The sequence below is a fragment of the Pseudoliparis swirei genome, chromosome 8 (assembly GCF_029220125.1).
Source record: "Pseudoliparis swirei isolate HS2019 ecotype Mariana Trench chromosome 8, NWPU_hadal_v1, whole genome shotgun sequence".
NCBI classification, from domain to species: domain Eukaryota; kingdom Metazoa; phylum Chordata; class Actinopteri; order Perciformes; family Liparidae; genus Pseudoliparis; species Pseudoliparis swirei.
Genome location: NC_079395.1, coordinates 7,892,649 through 7,912,261, shown reverse-complemented (window position 1 = coordinate 7,912,261; position 19,613 = coordinate 7,892,649). Strand labels below are relative to the sequence as shown.

Here is a 19,613-nt window from a genome sequence, read left to right as displayed (position 1 = left end):
TGACCTATCTGTCAAACCAGACAGTAACGACTCACACCGAGCTGAAATGAAACCAAACACCCGATTATGTTCCTTACAGTACATGTAAACAAGTATAATACTATATATAAGTATATAAATTACTTGTATTCTTGATATCAACCACCCACAATGTGTTTGTTACCAGATAATTAGACTAATGGGCTATAATTTAGCATTAATTATTACAATTACAGCGAACATTTTCATTTCAATCAGCTCTTTGATTAGGGGGCAGCCAGGCGATTCCCATAATGCCCTGGGTCTTGCAGTCTGTGGAGAACGACTGCATCGCCTGGCTCTAAAAACGGTGGCCGCCTCGATCTTGTTGCTCACGTGTGCATAAAGACAGTCATCAAGTCAGACGCATATCTAACTGTCATGCATTATGCAGCGGTCTCCAGTGATGGATTCTGCAAAGGCCTGACTCATCTCGAACGAGTCCGTTGCATTTATCTGCCCCCCCTGGCTGCAGCCTAATTGGACTAGACCACTGCACAGGAGTTAGGCAAACCAGTGAGGGTAATCCCACTGAAGCATGGTCCTAACAGCAACATAACAAACATTTGAATGCCAGCAATATTTTATGGTGAGAAACTCTTCCATCTGTTCCAACACAACTTTACGAACCAACCATTTCTAACCGATTACATAAAGAGGGACGACCTCTTCAGCCAAGATTGCCAACGACCACAATGAAGTACAAAAAAAGTAAATTCCCAATAAGCAAACATCACCGAGGTTAATACACACTGCACAGACATGGACACAAACCTAGTGAAGGAAAATCCATTTCATATCTTATTATCTTACAAATAAATTAAATAATCTAACCACCAGCTGGGCTGACTCAGCCTGATGACAGTCACTGCTGTAGGAAATGCAGGAAATCCAGGCATGTGAAAAGGTTTGGAGGGAACTTTTTCACAGCCATTATGTTCGACGACATACTAAAAAACTGTGCGGTACCAGCACATCAAAAACATTACCGTAATACGTCTGAAATGGGGGAGGCCATCGTTATCACAAGATAAAGCCAATAATGAGACACACAACTACAACCCTGGCATTGTTAGTGCCATGCTCCATCTCTACAGGATCAAAAGAGATGAATTCATCTGATGTGATTATTTTACACACATAGCTGCCCGTGTTAAGTATTCTCTCTAAAGTATCTTGACAAGAGAGAGAGATAATATTTGACCACACAAGCAGGAAACCATTTCATCCAGAAGCTACTTTGGAATACAGAGCGCCGCAAAGAGAGGGAGAGATGAAGAAAGGAGAATTAAACATCCTCTTATTATAGCAATGTTAAAGCGTTTTATTGAATCCTGACATCAGAGGGTATCTAATCCCAAACATACCCAAGCTCACACGCGCAGCCACACACACACACACACACACACACTAATACAAAGGGAAATATGCAGATATGCTCATAAGCAGATAAACACAAATACACAGAAATGATAAATACACATATTAACATGGCTTTCACACACACATGAAAGTCCACCACTCTACCCCATGATAATAAAGCGGTGTAAATTTACCCGAGTGGGACCGATAATGAGGCCAGGTGTTAATAATCTGGAGTGTGTTTCCCCTCGTCTACTCACGTCCTGTGAATCCCAATCAAGGCTGGATGGCGGCGCGGCTGATTTGCAAAGCAGCCCACTTCAAAAGCCCAGACTGGCTGTACTGGAGTCCTTAAAGGGACTGCTTTGGCGAGGGCTGCGTTCCAAAAGGCAGAGTGCTTTGGATGTGGCATATCAAAACACGAGCATCGGGAGAAGTTTGTGTTTTTATCAGATATCGGCGCTGAAAGCAGTTACTGCTATCGCACTACTGACACACAAGATACATCGCAACAGGGTCAAAGTTTAAAAGTTGGTCTATACTGACCTCTTTAGCACTGACATGTCTGTGAAACAATTTTACGGCTGTTTTTGAGTAGTTTAAAAAAAGTTTTGTTTCGATTGTTTTAGTTTTTCAGAGGCTTGAAAAGTTCAATGTATCCAAGATCTCATATTCTAAGAAAGGGTATAGCACGTACCCTAAACAACAATAAAAGTGTGGACTTTTTTGTGCGCTTTCCTATCAATGTCCAGCAACATAAGCGATCAGTGTTCCGGTGGCGCATGCCTATGAAAGTGTCGTTACTTAAGTACGAAAGTTACGTGACAAAATCAGTAAACGTCGACTTTTGGTTTTTACAAAGGACACAAACAGAGGCGGCTGCAAGTCGTTTTTTGACCATTTTTATATTTTTTATGCTAACCTGAACTGGTTTATGATTACGTGAATACATACAAATTGATTTCGTAGGTTATATTTCAATTCTCGTGCTTTACTTTTCATTGCTAGTAACAGTGTATGAGAACAGCCAGCTTCTTTACATTACTCAAGCGACTTTGGGCTAATTTATTTTCATACTCTACAGAAATGAATGTAAGCCAATGGTTGCATAGAATGGTAGAAACATACACAATAATGCCTTTAGCTTGTAGAGGCTCGATATTGATTTGGCAATATCTGTTGCCAGGTCTCGGACGTGCATAACCCTTGAACCACAGATGTGATATGAGGGTGCACTCACAGGTCAGCTGAGCTATCCCCCTGACCTTCATTCCTTTGAAGGTCAGAAGAATGAAAAGCCTGGCTCTGTTGTGAGCCACTGCTGGCTCTGACTGCAGGTCATTAAAGCTCTATTGAGTTTCTGCCAAAGCTCCAACTCTCCCAATATCTCACCATGGCTCATCTCAGCTGTCTCTTCCGTCAGGGATTATACCGAGCCCTGAAAGGATCAACACCCAGCCCCTGTGTTTGCTGTACACTTGAGCATTCCCTCTTCTAAAAAGCCCAAAGAGATCTACCTTGATATCATCTTTTTTTGGCCTGGCTTCTGTATCTCACAACAAGCGTATCGTCCTCAGTTGTGTGTGAGTGCAGGGCATAGAGAGCTTGCTTTTGTTGCACTGTTCAAAGGTTGAGATTTTATTGTGGTCTTAAAATGGGTTTGTGGTGCTTCAGCTCCAATAAACTTCATTTGTGTTGTCCCGGATCAACTCCCTGAACACTGAAGCACAGGCGAGTGATATCACCAAGCTGTCATTTGTCAAATTCTCCTCTGATGCACCCCATGAATGAGGATGGGCATCCGGAGGTGTGATAGAGGGGGTTTGAGCCAGCGACAGGTCTGCAGGTGTTATGCGGCAAGTTAGGAGGTGTAAGGCCGAGCAGGATGATGGGCTGATTAATCCAGCAACACCTCGGGTCCAGTGGGAATGACTTCTCTCGCAGCCACAGAGGCTCTGCAGCCAGGAAGGGCCTCAGCACAAAGAAGTAAAGTACACACAGGTCACTCGATGTTATATTACTGTAGGTTTCACATGAGCCGTGTTTTCATTCCGTTGTCGAGTGAATTTTAAGCACAAAAAAATGAAATTCGAAGTGGGTGCGTTTCCACAAACTGGTCTGGAGCTGTTACAGCCCGACTTCATGGCTGCAACATTAATTAACGGACAGAGAAGCATTTTCAGTGGCAGACTCCTGTCACTGTCATGCTCATCGGACAGGCTGAGGAAGTCCTTTGTCCCCAGGGCAATACAAATTTACAACGCCACGCAGAATGGGAGGGGGAGGGAGATGGACTTCTCTGCATGAGTCTACCTCGGTCTCCCCTCCTCTTCTCAGCTCTTTATTTTTCCATCCCACTGTCCATCTTTTAATCTTTTTACTCTTTTTACTGGCTATACTAGCCCATTGCACAGACTGGACTATTTATATCACTTTGCACACTGTAATATCTGTAGAATATCTGTATACACCCTACTCCCTGTGAACATGTTCTCCCTATGTGTATTGTTTTTCTACTGTGATTCTACTGTGATTTGTGTATGTATGTTTGTGAGTTAAGTTAAGTGTATAAGCTACTGGATGACCTAAATTTCCCTCGGGAATAATAAAGTATCCATCTATCTATCAATCTAATGGAATACCAGACAAGGGGAAAGTAATAAATAACCACATTTATGTGAACAAATCATTAATCAGTAATATCAGTAATACCAAACTTGGATCAACTTATAACTGTGAACTGGGAAATGACTTGAGCTCCGGTGCCCGATGAGGTTGTAATCGATTGGGTGCTTTCACTCTTGGCTATATCTCAAGAAGAAGTGGTTTAGATAATGTGCGTAAACGTTTGGCTTGTGCTCAACCTTTCACATTGTCTGACCGCACTTTTTATTTCCAGAATTGTATCTAGTGTTTATGTTTTGTAATGTAAAATTGTATTACTACCGCATTTGGTTGGTAAGAAAATTCGATTTATGCAAGGCTACAGAGGTGTAATAACTTCATCAGGAAAAAGAGTAATGGAGAATAAAGAGTGAGAGGATGAATGTACAGTCGGTTTTCATTGTTATCATCATCAACTTCAGATTCCTGAAAAAACACAGTGCATTGGAAGGGCCCTGCCATTCATTTTAATCTTAAACAAACACATAATCCTCTGTGCATGCGTGTCTGCATGCAGAGTATCAATAAGTATTAATGCAGAAGTGCAGTTAGTATATATGTCGATTTTATTTCGGCGAGAAGGTTCGTGGAAACTCTGGCAAATAAAGAATTTATCAAAATGTAATGAGTCATAAGCTGATTGACAGTTATGATTGCCGACAAACTGCGCCATATAATTGTTCTCATTATACCTTTCAAGTAGTGTGGCTTCTGACAGAACTGCTTATTAATGTATAGGACGTCTCTATATGCTGTGGGGACCCTCTTGGTTCCTACTAGCCCAGTAAAGTCAAGATAAATTATTTTTTTAAAGCATTTACAGAGCAACAATGTGAGTCTCAAAGTCATTCACAGAGAAACAAAGCAGTAAGAACATATCAAACTTGAAAATGTCACAATGGTGAAATAACAAGCTCGCCATAAAAGAGAGGGCTTGAGTGGACAACTGTGTGGAGTTCAATCTGTGAGCTGAGCTTCAAGTCCAGGAATCTGTCAACTAAACTGATTGGTTAGATTGCCTGCACACATCCTTCAACTGGGGCCATCGTTGGCCAGAGGATTTATCTCCCGAGCCACATCTCGTGTCAAAAGTCGCATCAACGAGAGGTTGAGCCATGTCAGTCTCACAGGCCTTATATCACTCAATTAAACATCTGCTTCATACCACATCCTCTTGTGCGTGCGTGTGTGTGTGCAGGTTTAGTGTTTGCAGGGGGTTTTGTATGTTGTGTAAATATATATATATACAGTATATATATATATATGCAAAAATGTGGAGGTTGTGTGCCGTCAGTGCAGCCCATTTACGAGAGAAAACATAAATTGTTATTCCTTTAGTTCATGTTTCCAATATCTCAAAGATTCTCTTGATATAATCAATGTGCAACAGATATATTCTGGTTGTGTTGATTGATCAGTCACAGTTTATTCATTATTATAATGGAAACCATGAAGTTATTGAAAACAATTACATCTAAACCTCCACTGAGCTTTCGTGACAATCTGACAGCCGGAATGTGATGCATGCTTTATATTTCCGGTGAATGACATTTGGATGCACATTCCCAGCTCAAGTCTCGGTCTCACCCTCTCTCTTGTTCCGTGTTCCTGTGTGACGCCCTCATATTGGATTGACCGTATAGGCTGCAGAGATCAGGACATCATTCGATGTGACCATGCCCCAGACTTGCTGCTCAGGACTCCTGCACTAAGCCACTGCCCCTGGACAGATAATATAGCCGATAGAAATAGAGAAGAATATGGAGCATGATTGTGCGGTGTTAAAAACTAAAATATATTGGAGTGGTGGCAGGTGTAATAGAAAAGATAGAAAGATAGATCATACGATACCAGTTTGTATCATAGCCTTTGTTATAAATGTGGAGCTCAGGTTGAGTTTACATCAGCATTACATCCTCAGGGTTAGTTTCTAAGACTGGAGAAAGCCCCTCTGTGTGGGACTCCTCGTGACAATATCCAGATGCATTGGAGATGAACCCATTTATTAACATATTGTGTGGGATTTATATTAGAAAACATAATAACTAAATAAAGTTGCCGGGCATAATAATCATATGCCATACAGATAATATCATACAGTTAGATATATACTGAATATTCTGTGATATGGTACTTTCATCAAAACACAGATTTACAATATTTCAAACATTGAATAAATATAAACAAATAAATAAATGTATCTCTCAATATTCAAATTAAACAATCAACACATTCAATTCAAATTGAAATATAACCTTTAACTTGAAATATAAGCCATGCTAAATTATATTTTCATGGGAGCAATTCTTCTGTACTCACATTGTTCAATTGGTCGATATCTCATTTTGGTACAAAAGTCTAGTTTCTTTCTAATTCTCTGCAGACTATTTCGCTCTTCCACAGCCATGATCAAGCTGAGAATGCTTATTGTTTTTCAATAGCTGCCCCGCGGCAGAATACTGAAGCCCTGGGTCTTAAATGGCCACAGAAGGTATTGATCGTCATAAGGCATTGTTTTTGTTGTTAAATAAGCACCACGGGAAATCCAATGAAAAGGTCTTAACCTTTGCTTCCTTTCAATCATTCTGCCTTTACCATTCACATCTCGTTTGAAAGCATTCCGATACAGGGGGCACTTTTGGGAAGTAAATACTGTACATGTCACTTAATGTTAAATTGAAAGTGTCTTCGCATTATTGAGTTCTATTTATGATGAAAGAAGCTTTTCTGAAAGGTTTTTCCTCTGCCGGCTCCCATATGTGGACAGTTAGAATGATCGCTTTCCTGAAGAAGAGGCAGGCAACGAGAGAATGATTAGCGATTGAATGTATGACTTGTATTTCACAGGTCTCTGAACAGCACATTTCTCTCTTTTCTCACTCTTTAGGCAAGAAATAGTTTTTTCCCCATTAGCTTCGGACGCTGCGGTCTGGGTTCTTCATGGTGTCTGGGAATAAGGCTCCCATTTCGGAATACGCCACAGCGCTGCTTCCTCAAACCTCACCGTCACAACAAATAAAATAACTCTAAAGGGAAATTCATGCCCTTGAATGACAACAGCAAAATCACTCACTTGTATGCGGTCCGCGTCTCTTTGCCTCTGTTGCTCTCCATGTACGGTCGAGGTGTGGGCTCTGAGACCTCCAGGCAGACCAAGCACAAGTGGGGAATAAAAGAAGTCTCATCACACATCATGGCAAACAGCTGACACTGGTTCACTCTAAGAAATAAAATGTGCAAACTAGAACCACATCGTGTTCTTTGAAATGTCTTCATAGGAGAACCCTTAGTGTGATGGGCAACCCAGAACAATCCTGGTTAATAATTTGTTTGGGGGGGGTTCTTTGGAACGGTTATTTCTGGGAGTGATATAATCGATTGTTCCCGTGTTCAAACTCAGGCAGCAAACGTTCTTTCTTCAACCCCTCAACGCTCTCTTTCAGATCTCTCTTTATGAGTTTCTGCTTTCAGCTTCATGTGGCTCTGAGTGGGTGTGCATTAGCGTGAGAGGAGAATGCTTCCTTCAAAGAAACACAAACGGTGTACTTGTTTTATATTCTCTCGACATCCCACTCTCTGTTATGCTCTCACTCTGTCTTAGCAGCGTAACACTTTATTTCCCTCCTAATTGGATCATGCAATGCTCCTTTGAGTCATCTGAGCAGGTCTAGTGACCCACAATCCCTCAGTCTTGTTTTAGTTCAACCCTTAGTGATCGCTTCTGCTGTAGCCGAGGCGCTGATAGCGTATCGGAGTCCCGCAGGAAATAAAAACGGGCCGAGAAGATCTGTATCTAAAAAGAGGGAAGTCATACAACAACAAGAAACTGTGAAGCAGAAAACATATTTTATTTATTATCAACAAACGACAAAGACAAAAAGAGGCCTTTTTCCAAATAATAAAACATAATGGCGTCTGCTTATCAGTATTCCTGCCAGTGATCTTCACCCGACAAAGAGGCAGTCTCCGTTGAATGCACTGCAATACCGGAGAGATAAGCGAGTAATGTTGCAGATAGCACTCTTCTCACCTTTAGATAATTTTGCGTGTAGAGTGTCGGATGATTGCTGATTATCGAACCGCTTTACAGTTGATCTGAATCTCATCTGCACTTAACCTCATTGTTCCTGGAGCAGAGGTGAGAGGAATGTCAATTGCAGTGTGTCTTGTGCTCTCTGGCTCCGTTTCAGCTCTCTCTCTTTCTCTCCCTCCCCCTTTCTCTCTCTCTCTCTCTCTCACCATTCACTCACTCAAATAGGAATATATGCAGCAAGCAAACACATTCAGAGCTCTCTAACCCTCTCACAAACAAACACAAACGCACAGAAACATCTCGACTCGGTGGATGTCCATCGAGCAGACACGGGTCCTTGAAAAATGCATGTCCTTTTGCGTGTTTCATAAGAAACACTCATCGGGATTCCATTCCCATCTCAGCTGAAAGACCACGCAGGAATATCAATTACACTGGCAATTTGGGTGGCAGTGCAGGCTGGAATGACCCTGAGCAGTAATGTGGGATCCATGGTGTCATCGTAACAAGAGGGTCACTATCTCCTGCAGCTCTAGAGACAACATTGCTCGCTCAGATTATAAAATACAAGTTAGCCTGAACGTGAGTGAAGTGCAATTGAGCATGACGTGGAATCATGAGAGGCCGATGAGCCAAAGAGGCAAATGACCAGCCGAGGCGACGTACAGCTGACCTGGGAGATGCTTTGGGGTTTGTAATCGTGAGGGTGGGACGGCAAGCAGCCTGATAATTAACACGTCTTCTAGGATTCCACTTTTCCTGTGAATATTGTATGCCAAAATAAATATTTAACAACCTTTTTTCCACATTTTTAGTTAAGAGTGCAGTCTGTCCACTCTTTCACTCATAATAATTTTTACTGGAAAAAACACTTTCTGCACAACGATAAAATGGTTATTATTTCAGATATTTGGCCTTGATTTCAGATCTTGTTCACCACCATTAATGAAACTTTCATTAGTTAGTTTCCTGTAGTGCGACCTACTCCTCAGCGAGCAGGGAGAGCTGGACTCTGACATAATCATAAGGAGCCAACAGGAAAGGCAAGCAGTCGAACACAAAACACAATGAATACCTGGTATAATTAATGTAACTTTTGGATTTGTTAAACCTTAACCATCACAGTGTGAAATTAAGTTTTACAAACATTGCATCAAATATGTGATCAGGACATCGGCATGTATACTTTCTGTTGGCCAATGTAACATGGTACATTGCCAAACCAATCTGTGTTTTCATTGACCTGAGGAGAGCTAGTAAAGTGGCTAATGGACAACGAGTGAAGGTTCCTTTCAGTTACATTATGATGCGTTCAGGCTCTGCTCGATGAAAGGCAGAGGTCAATTCTAACGTCATCATGATATGTTCACATGTATTCTCGTAAAATATAGTGTTGTTTGAAGGACATTTTTTCACAACAACATAAATAGATATTAGAGGGAATTATGACTTGTTTACAGTAGCTCTAAGCAGCCCATGAATGATCCGCTATTAGTATTATCATCACACAAAAAAACATCAGAAAAGTAATATTTGTTCCATTTTTTCTTTTGTGCTAATCTGATCTGTGATCCGAAACGTTAGTTTTATGATCCGTTGCTCCACTAATATATATACATTATATTTTTACATCAAATAAATGTTTGGTGATTGATACTTTTTTTTAATAAGACAAGCAGTACTGAATCTACCAGAGTTCAACAAATACAATGCAATGTTTTTTTTATATAATTAAAAATGAGGCAAAAAAGAAGTGTCCCTGAATTCCACCCCAAATTTGAGATTTAATTTATCTAATTACTCCTTAATCTTGGCCATTGCACTTCGATAATATATAGTTAAAACATTTGAAAACTAGTTTATTTTCAAAGAATTTCACCATGCTACATATTACACCGATAGTGTAGACCCTGACGTGTGCTGTTTTCTTTACAGGAGAATCCTTATATGTGCAACAACGAATGTGACGCCACCACGAAGGAGCTGGCTCATCCTCCAGAGTTGATGTTTGACTTTGAGGGTCGCAACCCCACAACGTTTTGGCAGTCCAGCTCATGGAAGAAATACCCAAAGCCCCTCCAGGTCAACCTCACGCTGTCGTGGAACAAAACCATCGAGCTGACTGACGACATCGTACTGACCTTCGAGTCAGGCCGACCGGAGCAGATGGTCCTGGAAAAATCCCTCGACTACGGCAGGACCTGGACCCCGTACCAGTTCTATGCAACCGACTGCCTGGACGCGTTCACCATGGAACCCAAGACGGCCAACGAGCTCACCCAGCGCACCCTGCTGGATATCATCTGCACTGAGGACTACTCCCGAGGCTATGTGTGGAAGAACGACAAGACGGTACGTTTTGAGATCAAGGATCGCTTTGCCCTCTTTGCCGGGCCTCGGCTTCACAACATGGCCTCGCTGTATGGCCAGCTGGATACCACCAAGAACCTGAGGGACTTCTTCACCATCACTGATCTGAGGATTAAGCTGCTGAAGCCAGCCACCGGAGCCACCATGGTGGATGAGAATAACCTCTCCAGATACTTCTACGCCATATCTGACATCAAAGTGCAGGGCAGGTAAGACCCACTTGTATTTCTTACTAGTTTTGTCTTTTCTTTTTTTTATTCTGATTTAACTATCATATCTTTTGGGTGCTTAAGAACTCTTTAAAATGCCGCTTCAGTTTGTAGATTGGTACTTTTTTAATTCAATTCAATTTATTTGTATGGCCCATTTTCACAAATTACAAATTTGTCTCAGAGTGCTTTACAATCTGTACACATAGACATCCCTGTCCCAAAACCTCACATCGGATCAGGAAAAACTCCCACACAACCCTTCACAGGGAAAAAAGGGAAGAAACCTTCAGGAGAGCAACAGAGGAGGATCCCTCTCCAGGATGGACAGGTGCAATAGATGTCATGTGTACAGAAGCAATCATTATACACAAATTAAAACACAGTACGAACACAATCAATGAATATGACAGAGTGTATGAATAGTTGGTACTAGGCATATTCCATGATTGAGACCTCCACGGTCCATCAGGCAGATGGAGGTAGAGAGGAGGAGTGGGCAGAGTCTCAGCAGGGCCATGCATTATACACTTGGAATTATACACATGTGGAATTCTCTCAGACTAAAACTGGCCTTTGTCAAAGGAATTACTTTTTAGTAGGAGTTCTGTGATGAGGAACTGTATCAACCCCTTAATTGCCTAAAGTCCTCAGCATTGGAAAGAGCCAGATCCATATCGACGGATGTTATGGATGGATTGATAGAATTTACAGTTTGTAGATTTGTATTCCCTACAAAGACGCCACACACTGATTAACACGACTTCAAGTAGAAGTCAGTGACACCCCCTGCTGAGGCGATCAGCTGGGATGAAAGCCGACAGACTGTGGCCTCTCCGTGGTGCATAGCACCAGCTCGGCCATAGACCAGCCTACTTTTTCTGTCTTTTGTGTAACACTCACCCTCTTGGAGTTGGCCTAAATAGCCAAATCCCAATGTCTCCTCAAAGTTCTTGAGCCCTGAACCCTCATGAGCTCAACAGATGTTACTTGTGTAAGAGGCTGCAGGGGCTCAAATTGATTTAATAATTTGTAAGAAAGCACTTTACAATGCCAAAACCTGGTACATGCAATTAAGGGTTCCAGGACAGCCTTACAAGAATATAATTGTAAAATAATAAATGTAATTGTTTTTGTCAAAACAATACTCTTCAATAAGCACTACTAAAAGAAAATGGTTGATGAATAAAACATGTGTGTATTATAGTCTATACTTGCATTCTTTTGATTTCCTGTGTTTTATGTGTTATACTTTAATCTTTAATGTTAAGGTGGTGTGTTGGTGTAATTTGATATGCTGACCATCAATGTGCAGTCCTCCAACATTATTTCATTTATCTTTTAACTTCCAGGTTTCCTCAGGTAAAATTCTGTTTAACAATCACCAATCTTTGAATTGTGGGTCATTTCCTAGAGTGAAGTCTTAAGAAATGCAGAGTTACTGAAAGTGTGCATGAAGAGCTCAAAATGTCCAACAATTGATAATGGGACAGCCCGTAAGCCCTTACGGACTCGGCAGAAACATTCTTCCAAGTCTGAGACTGTGATTGCATTTTAATAACGATGTCTCGCACAAGTCTTGCACAATTTGCACTTTTAGAGACAGAGCAGCTAAAGTGTTTCGTTGGCCCAAAATTCTGTTTCAAAAATTAAACTGAATTAGGAAAAAATAGCCACCTGAGCAGATGGTGAACTCTCTCCTAAATTACTTATTATAATCCAAACTTGACAAGGACAGAGGGCTGAGATTTCCGAGGTAAAGAGGAGAGTTTAAATGCACGTCTCACTGCATTTTTTATTACACACACATTAATATTCCTCAGACATCTCATAACCCTTCACATGATATTCAAATTATCAGGTCAGGTAGCACATTCATGCTGGAGAACTGGACTGTCACTTTAATAAATCACAACATAAATATTTTCTTTTCTTATTTCTACGACTTTCTGAAACGTTTTCACTACAGATAGTTAACTTAGTGACACAAGGTTAATTATTGTTATCAATTCACTTTTCTAAGATGTATTACACCTCCAGATATGTCCGCGGACAATGCAAACACACATTTCAGATTGCCATGTCCACCAGCCAGCTGCTACAGTTGTTAACAGGCATATGATGAAATGTGTTTTTTGTTTTTGTTTTGTTCTTGCCCAATTTAAACCAGTTTGGTTTATTCTTTCACTTCACACAATACCGGTGACAGAAAGTACAGCAGAGAAAAAACAGTAAGGATACGATACACGAACAACATAGCAATATGAAAGTGAAGTTGTTATTGTCTGAACAACTCCAGTGTGGAGCCCTAAGTGAAGCAGAATTTAACGAGGACATATCATGAAAAACTCACTTTTCCAGTGCACATACAATTGGGTATCTGGAGTGCCTACAACACACAACCTGTAGAATAAGACAATCCAGTCAGTTGTGGTCTTTCAAAATCAGAAAATATATGATTTAATGAGCCTTTCAGACTTGGCTCCCCTTTCTGTCACATGTAGGCTCATTAGGATTTACCGCAACCCCATATGAGTATCTCCATCCACGGCTTGATAACTTCTTTTGGAAAGGTGCAGCATATTTTTGGGCTCTTTTTTCAAGCATATTAAAAGGAGCGTTTCAGACAGATATATTCAGCTAGACAGAATGAGAACACACATATGTGTTTGAACATTAAAGAATTTAAAGTTTAAAAAAACAAAATACAAGTATGAACCTCACATATGAGCATGTCCGTCTCCTTTATGTCAACAAGTCTAATATCCATTATGTTCAGATACTTTACCATTAGCTATAGAAACGGGCAGCTGTACTGGTCTCCCTGACGTGGAAATACTTACTGGGATGTACGTGTGACTGAAGCTAAAGTCAATTTCAAGTTGCATTGCTCATTATATGATGATTTAAAGGCTCTTTAAGGGAAATGTCCAGAGTTAAGGGAGTTATTCTGGACGAATGATGAAAGAAAACGTGATCTGTATTTCAGGCCACATTTTAACGATAGAGCCCCTTGCTTCACAAAGTGCACAAGATAATCAGTAACGTTGTCTGTCTGCCAGTTAGTGCTGAGCAGGTAGTGTACAGTCGGATATCAGATTTTATGGCCTGAAACCAGAATGATTGTAGAGCCGAGCGGGACCGTTGAGTTTGGTGATTTGTGTTTTTTTTTACGAAAAGCATTCCCGTACATCACACATACTAGTTGTGTCCATTGTGAAACGAGTATTTAAAAAATGGATTAGTGATTCTTTGAAGAGAAAGTGTTTTCATTTACCTTATTCCTCCCTCCCCACATTATTTTGTTTTAATGTTTCCAATTTTACCTACATTTTCATTCCAATTAAACAGACCTCCTCTGCAACGTATAATATACTCATCAGTATACCGAATACCTCTGTGATTGTCCAGGAATGAAAACATTGTCATTTCATGATCCACGAAAATGACCCACACAAGGGTCATAAAGGCTCTACAGCTGCTCTGCAAATGGGACCTGTGTTGCCTGCTGCAGTTGGTTTATATGAGGATAACTAGGTTGGTAATGACCCATCAGATGGGCCCTCGGTGAATTGAAACAGTTAGTCCCTAATTAGAATTCAGTCGACTTCAATGGCAGATTAGAACTATTAGCACATTGGCTAATTGGTAGGAGACTAATCTTGTAATTAAGAGCATTTGCAGCTGATTAAATGGTAATCATCAGAGACACATCAGTGAAATGTGGAGGCATTCCGAATTGCCTGGCTGTGGTTCCAAATGTAGACATGCCCTGTTTAATAATGAGCAGATTTGTGGTTGAGGGTTTTCATTTTGAGCAAGCTACAGTTTATGCTTTAAATAACACACATTTTCAACTCGAGTATGTTTTAATGATCTTTGACTGCTGGTTCGAACAAATCCATCACTGAAGATGAGCTGTCATAACAGGCAAAACATCTGAATACACTTCATGATGTTTGATTTTTTTGATCACACACCACACGTTTTTCATAATGATGAAGAGTGAAGCTCGCATTTCAACCCTATCAGAGGGATATAGATGTTCGGCAGTCAGACACAGTATTCAATATTCAAACTCCCACTGTAAACATGAATTGATGAGTTCTGCATCGCAAGGCTTGTTTTCAAGCACAGAATAGCATCTCCTACAGACATCTTATTTTGCCATTTATTAGACAAAGTAAAAGGTTGGATGGAAGGAAAATAAGCTATTTTGCCCAATTTCCATCCTCCCCCATGGCATCAAATTCAATTTTCCACAAAAAGTTTGCAGTGAGAAAGAAAAGAATATAAACATACGATTTTTGTCCAGAGGTGGATCCGTAACTCACTTGAAAGAGGGTGATAGAGACGGGTGGAGAGACTTATTAGAGTTCCCACCAGACTCAGCAGCCTGCTGGCTAAACCCAAATGTGAAAGCCTTATCACAGAATGACAATCCTGTCCCAGAGTTCCCAGAATAGTCCACAAACGCTGATTAACTTACACTCATACGCTGACGATTGTGTGTAGTGCCAGGTTTATAGTCATGACTGTCACAGCTCTGAATGGGTAGATACCGCCTTTCTTTAGAAATGTAAAATTATGTTTTCATAATGATCTGTGAATGAGTTTTCGTCATTTCACTCTTAGATAAAGAAATTAAAAAAAATACTAAAGAGAAAAAGAGAATATGAAAACGTGTCATTTAATTTGGGAAACTTCAGAAGAAAAATTAGCAACTCGCAAAAACACTTTTTTTGAGGATTGATTTGTCACTTTTTTTCTCAAGGATGTTCATTTTTTGTCCCCCATAAATACTTCCAGATAGAATAGAGTTGCATTGCAGAACACCTGCAGCAAGTCATAACATCACAAGTAAAAGATTGAAAGAGGGAAGAGGAATTACATACTAGATGAGTCTGCACCACATGATTTACGTCCGATTCAGAAGGAAGTGGTAAACCCTTTATGTCGTCTAATACAACGTTAAGCGATTAAGGTCAGGGGGGTGGAGTCTGTGAACCGCCACGCTTTTTCTTCTCCTTTATAGGAACACACATACAGCAAAGTCTTGCACTGCAAACCTGCTCGCTGACACCCACACTCTTTCACAGCACATGACGCAACAGAAATACGGTGAGTGATCACGTATGTCACATCCATCCGCTGCTCCGACAGTGTCATCAGTAAGGAGAACGATACAAACTTCAATTAAACCCCTCAATCAACAATATATCAAGAATTCCACTTAACCTTAATCTCAATCTTAACCATACAGTGCATAACACGCTCACATACTACTGGAACACATTTTGTATGGCGGTAATGCAATGAATCCACCCAAAACTACAAATGTGTGGAAGTAAATAAAAAAGTGTACACATCTTAAATGATTGAGGCTCGTTACCAGTAGGCTCTTGAAAGCCATTGCAAGAAACATGAATGAAATACCACACATGACAACATAAAAGAAACCAGAGTAGATTTCTCTTTGAATAATCAAAGAACTGTAACAGAGCACAAGTTTGTAAAATTGTCTCTGGTTCAGTACCACATTGCACCGAAAATACTGTGACCAATCTTCTTGTACAATGGTCTTGAATGATAGAAAAGTAATGGGTAAAAGAAGACGTGAGAAAAAGGCAGATGGGGAATTAGTTTTTGCCTATCCTGAGTCGAAGGTTGTGTGTGGCGCGGATAGCCACGCTATTGATTTCTAAAAGTTGTTCCACATCAACAGAAAACAAAAACCTTGAACCGAGCACGCTGTTCCACCTTTCACGTCTCCCTCTCCATCGTTCTTCACTTATTGATCAGGTGTCTACTCGTTAATTAAGACATGACCGCTACCGGCTGGCTGCGCGGTCAGAGCTGCACATCTGCAGGGCTGCAGCGGGGCCTGGGAATGAGAGGCAGCTAATCCATAAGTGCTAATGTGCTATTTCTCTCATCCCTCCTTTGTCATTCTCTATTTTACCCAAACCGGTTCTCTCTATTTTCTTTCTTACCTCCCTTTTCCAGGGTCACACAATTACTACACTACTTTTATTTTTTTATTTTTTTATATATATATATATATATATATAAATTATATATATATATATATATATATATAAATTATATATATATAAATTGTGAAATTAAAAAGAGAAATGATGTCTTCCCTTTGGACCAGCTATGCTGACAGATATAAAACTAAATCTAATTTCAAAGAGAAAACTGTTTCAGATAAGATATGAAATATTTTACTAATATTGTATGCTCCCCAATGTTCCCCTTAAGCTATAGACAAACTCTGCATCCTCCTCTCTCGGTGGGAATCGTGAACTCATGAAGGAACCGAAACCCACACTTTAAAAAAAGAGCAAAATGCAGCTCCCCCACAGATCATTCACAGGACAGGCTTCACACCCGACATGATCTAAACCCGGAGGATATCTACAATATGCCTTCCAACGGTTGCATATATGGAAATTCAAACTGTACTGCAATGTGCCAGGACATTCCCCTCCCTCATCTATCTCCTAACCTGAAGAAGTAGCCTTGCTTACTTTGGTTGTATATCTCTCACCCTCTTTCTCTACAGCTTGTAAATGCATACGGTAGGACAGGATGCAGCAGGAGGAAATAGATCAATACTCTTCTGGAGTGTTTGCATAAAGGATGTTACTGAGCCGGTTGATGGAATATGTCTTAGATTTTTCGCTCAGTACTCATTATTTTATAAATCTCAACAGCAGAGCATCCACTTTCACACACCAAGTTTGTGTTTTTATACTTTTTTATAAAGTACTTTCACAGTGAAAAGGTGCTTCAACCAAAATCCACTGTTTCTGCCTTTTGGAGAAATTAAAAATATTTGCTCTAAAAAAAAAAACTAAAAATAAAAAGCTGCGATTTGAGTTTGGACGTAGTGGGACGTATGCTGAATGAGCGAGGAGTTTCTATTGGTGGGTTTGACTTGCTCTTGGCTCGCTATGCTGGCGGGAGGTTACGGCGAGGAGGACATGGAGGTAAGTTGACCTAACATTGCTCGGTTTTGTCAAAAGTATTTTAAATGTAGCAGCACACAGTCGTGGAGTCTCTTTTTTTAAAGAACAACATGGAGGGCTGCTGTGTTGACATGCAGCCCCACTTTCTGCGTGCATGTAACCACGACGTCCAAACTTAATTCGTAGCTTTTCGTGTTGAGAGCGTAGAGTTTTTTTAGAGGGCAAATGCTTTTTATTTTGAGAGCAACGGTCTTTGATGTGCAGCAACAAATCATAATTTCATAAGCAAAACGAAACAATTAATTTACTTACAGGCGAGAAATTTGCTCTCAAAACATACTTATCTAGCCACACACACACACACCTCCATGGCCGTGCCCTGTGAACCATGACAGCTGTAGCCAGCTTGATTGACAGAGTTTGAGAGTCAGGTTCAAGTGCAGGGTCACACGAGCCCCAGCGTTACTCCACTACCACCGTAAGGCTCTACCTGGCTCTGCCAATGCCTGCTATCTTATCTTCCACCAGATGTCTGTCACATGCTGCAGTGTTTTCTGCCAGTCATCTCCCGTCTCCAGTGTTTAATTAGTGCTCATTAAGGCCCAGGCTTTCTTTGTAAATAATATATGGAGAAAAAGTACATCCACATAAGCTGTCTCTGGCGGGCCAGCAGCCATGAGTAGTAAAATCATCAACATGCCCTTTTGCTGTACTTCTTGTAGGAGCAAGCTGGACTAGCAGTGGCACAGACAAGGTTGTTGTGGGTTCATGAGTTCAAATTGTGTATGTTTACCTTCATATGTGCTGGTGTGCAATGTTACTTTTCTTTCTTTCATTACATTCAAATATTAACACCACTTTTCTAAAAGCACCTTTTTGTTCTATTTGTACTTTCAACCTTCACACTATAGGGAATGCATGCAGTTTACCCCCCGTGCATGCTTCTATACACACAGAACACACACACACACACACACACACACACACAGGCTCTGATTTACATATTAATATGTCTTCCCATTGCTGATTTCTTCACGGCTTCATCCTTGTCTCAGTGGCTTACATCACATGAATGAGACGGGCCTCCTAGGGCTGAGGTGGGTGGACATTACCATACTGTATGTCTACATCAATGCACAACCTCAATAATAGGCCCTGTCATTGAAACAAATCACAGGCTTTCAGTGGCACTAGCCCAAGCCACGTGAATTTGAATTTCATTTTGCCTCAGCAGAAAATTGAAGCAGGGCGAATTAACTTGTGATCCATTCTTAATAATTCTCCAACAATTTGGAGAGCCCTAGCGTAGCTACTTTATATTTCGACGGGGGACGCAAACAATTTGCTTGAGATGTATTACATTACACCCCGAAGAATGACTAAATTGGCCACAGCACACAGACGAAAACAAGCCTAATCGGACTCTTCAATTTCACGGTGACACAGCCTGGTGTAATGAGGTGACTCTGTGACTCCCACCGTCTCCTTGTGGAAGACTTCAATGCCATCCGGAATTCAAAAGGAGTCAATGTAAAGGAACAATGACAAACTCTTTACAATAGCTGGATATGCCATGAAATCAATGTTTTGTTATTGTTTTCCTTGTCCCTGCAACTGAGTTGTCTAAAGACAGTCTGGATGTAAACACTTCAGCTTCGACCTTGTGCTTGTTAATTTAAACTGGATAAGATTACATTTAATTCCCCATAATGAACCAAAAGTTGTTTTCACCTTAAGGGCATTTTTTTAAACATTTAACTGTTTTGCCTCCATATTTATTTTGAGATCATATTAAGCAAGTTAAATTAAAGTAAACATAGCAACACAAACAAGATAACGTTGAACATGTGTTCCCAATTGAAAGTATCCAGTATTTCTTTTTTATTTACCTTTCAATGACAAGATTCATTGAAGGGTGAGGTCATTAGTCCCCCCGACATTCATATTCCATTCATTCAGTTAATATATTGTATTGTATTC

General features: G+C 40.5%; 1 protein-coding gene across 2 annotated transcripts in view; it reads left to right on the top strand.

The window, feature by feature from the left end:
- LOC130198648 (netrin-G1-like) overlaps positions 1–19,613 on the top strand; it is a 50,486-nt gene that overhangs the window by 11,946 nt on the left and 18,927 nt on the right. For both annotated transcript variants that reach the window (XM_056421882.1, XM_056421881.1), the window contains exon 2: positions 10,013–10,656. In XM_056421882.1, coding sequence (XP_056277857.1) covers positions 10,013–10,656 — 644 coding nt within the window. The remainder of the gene's footprint in view (positions 1–10,012; positions 10,657–19,613) is intronic.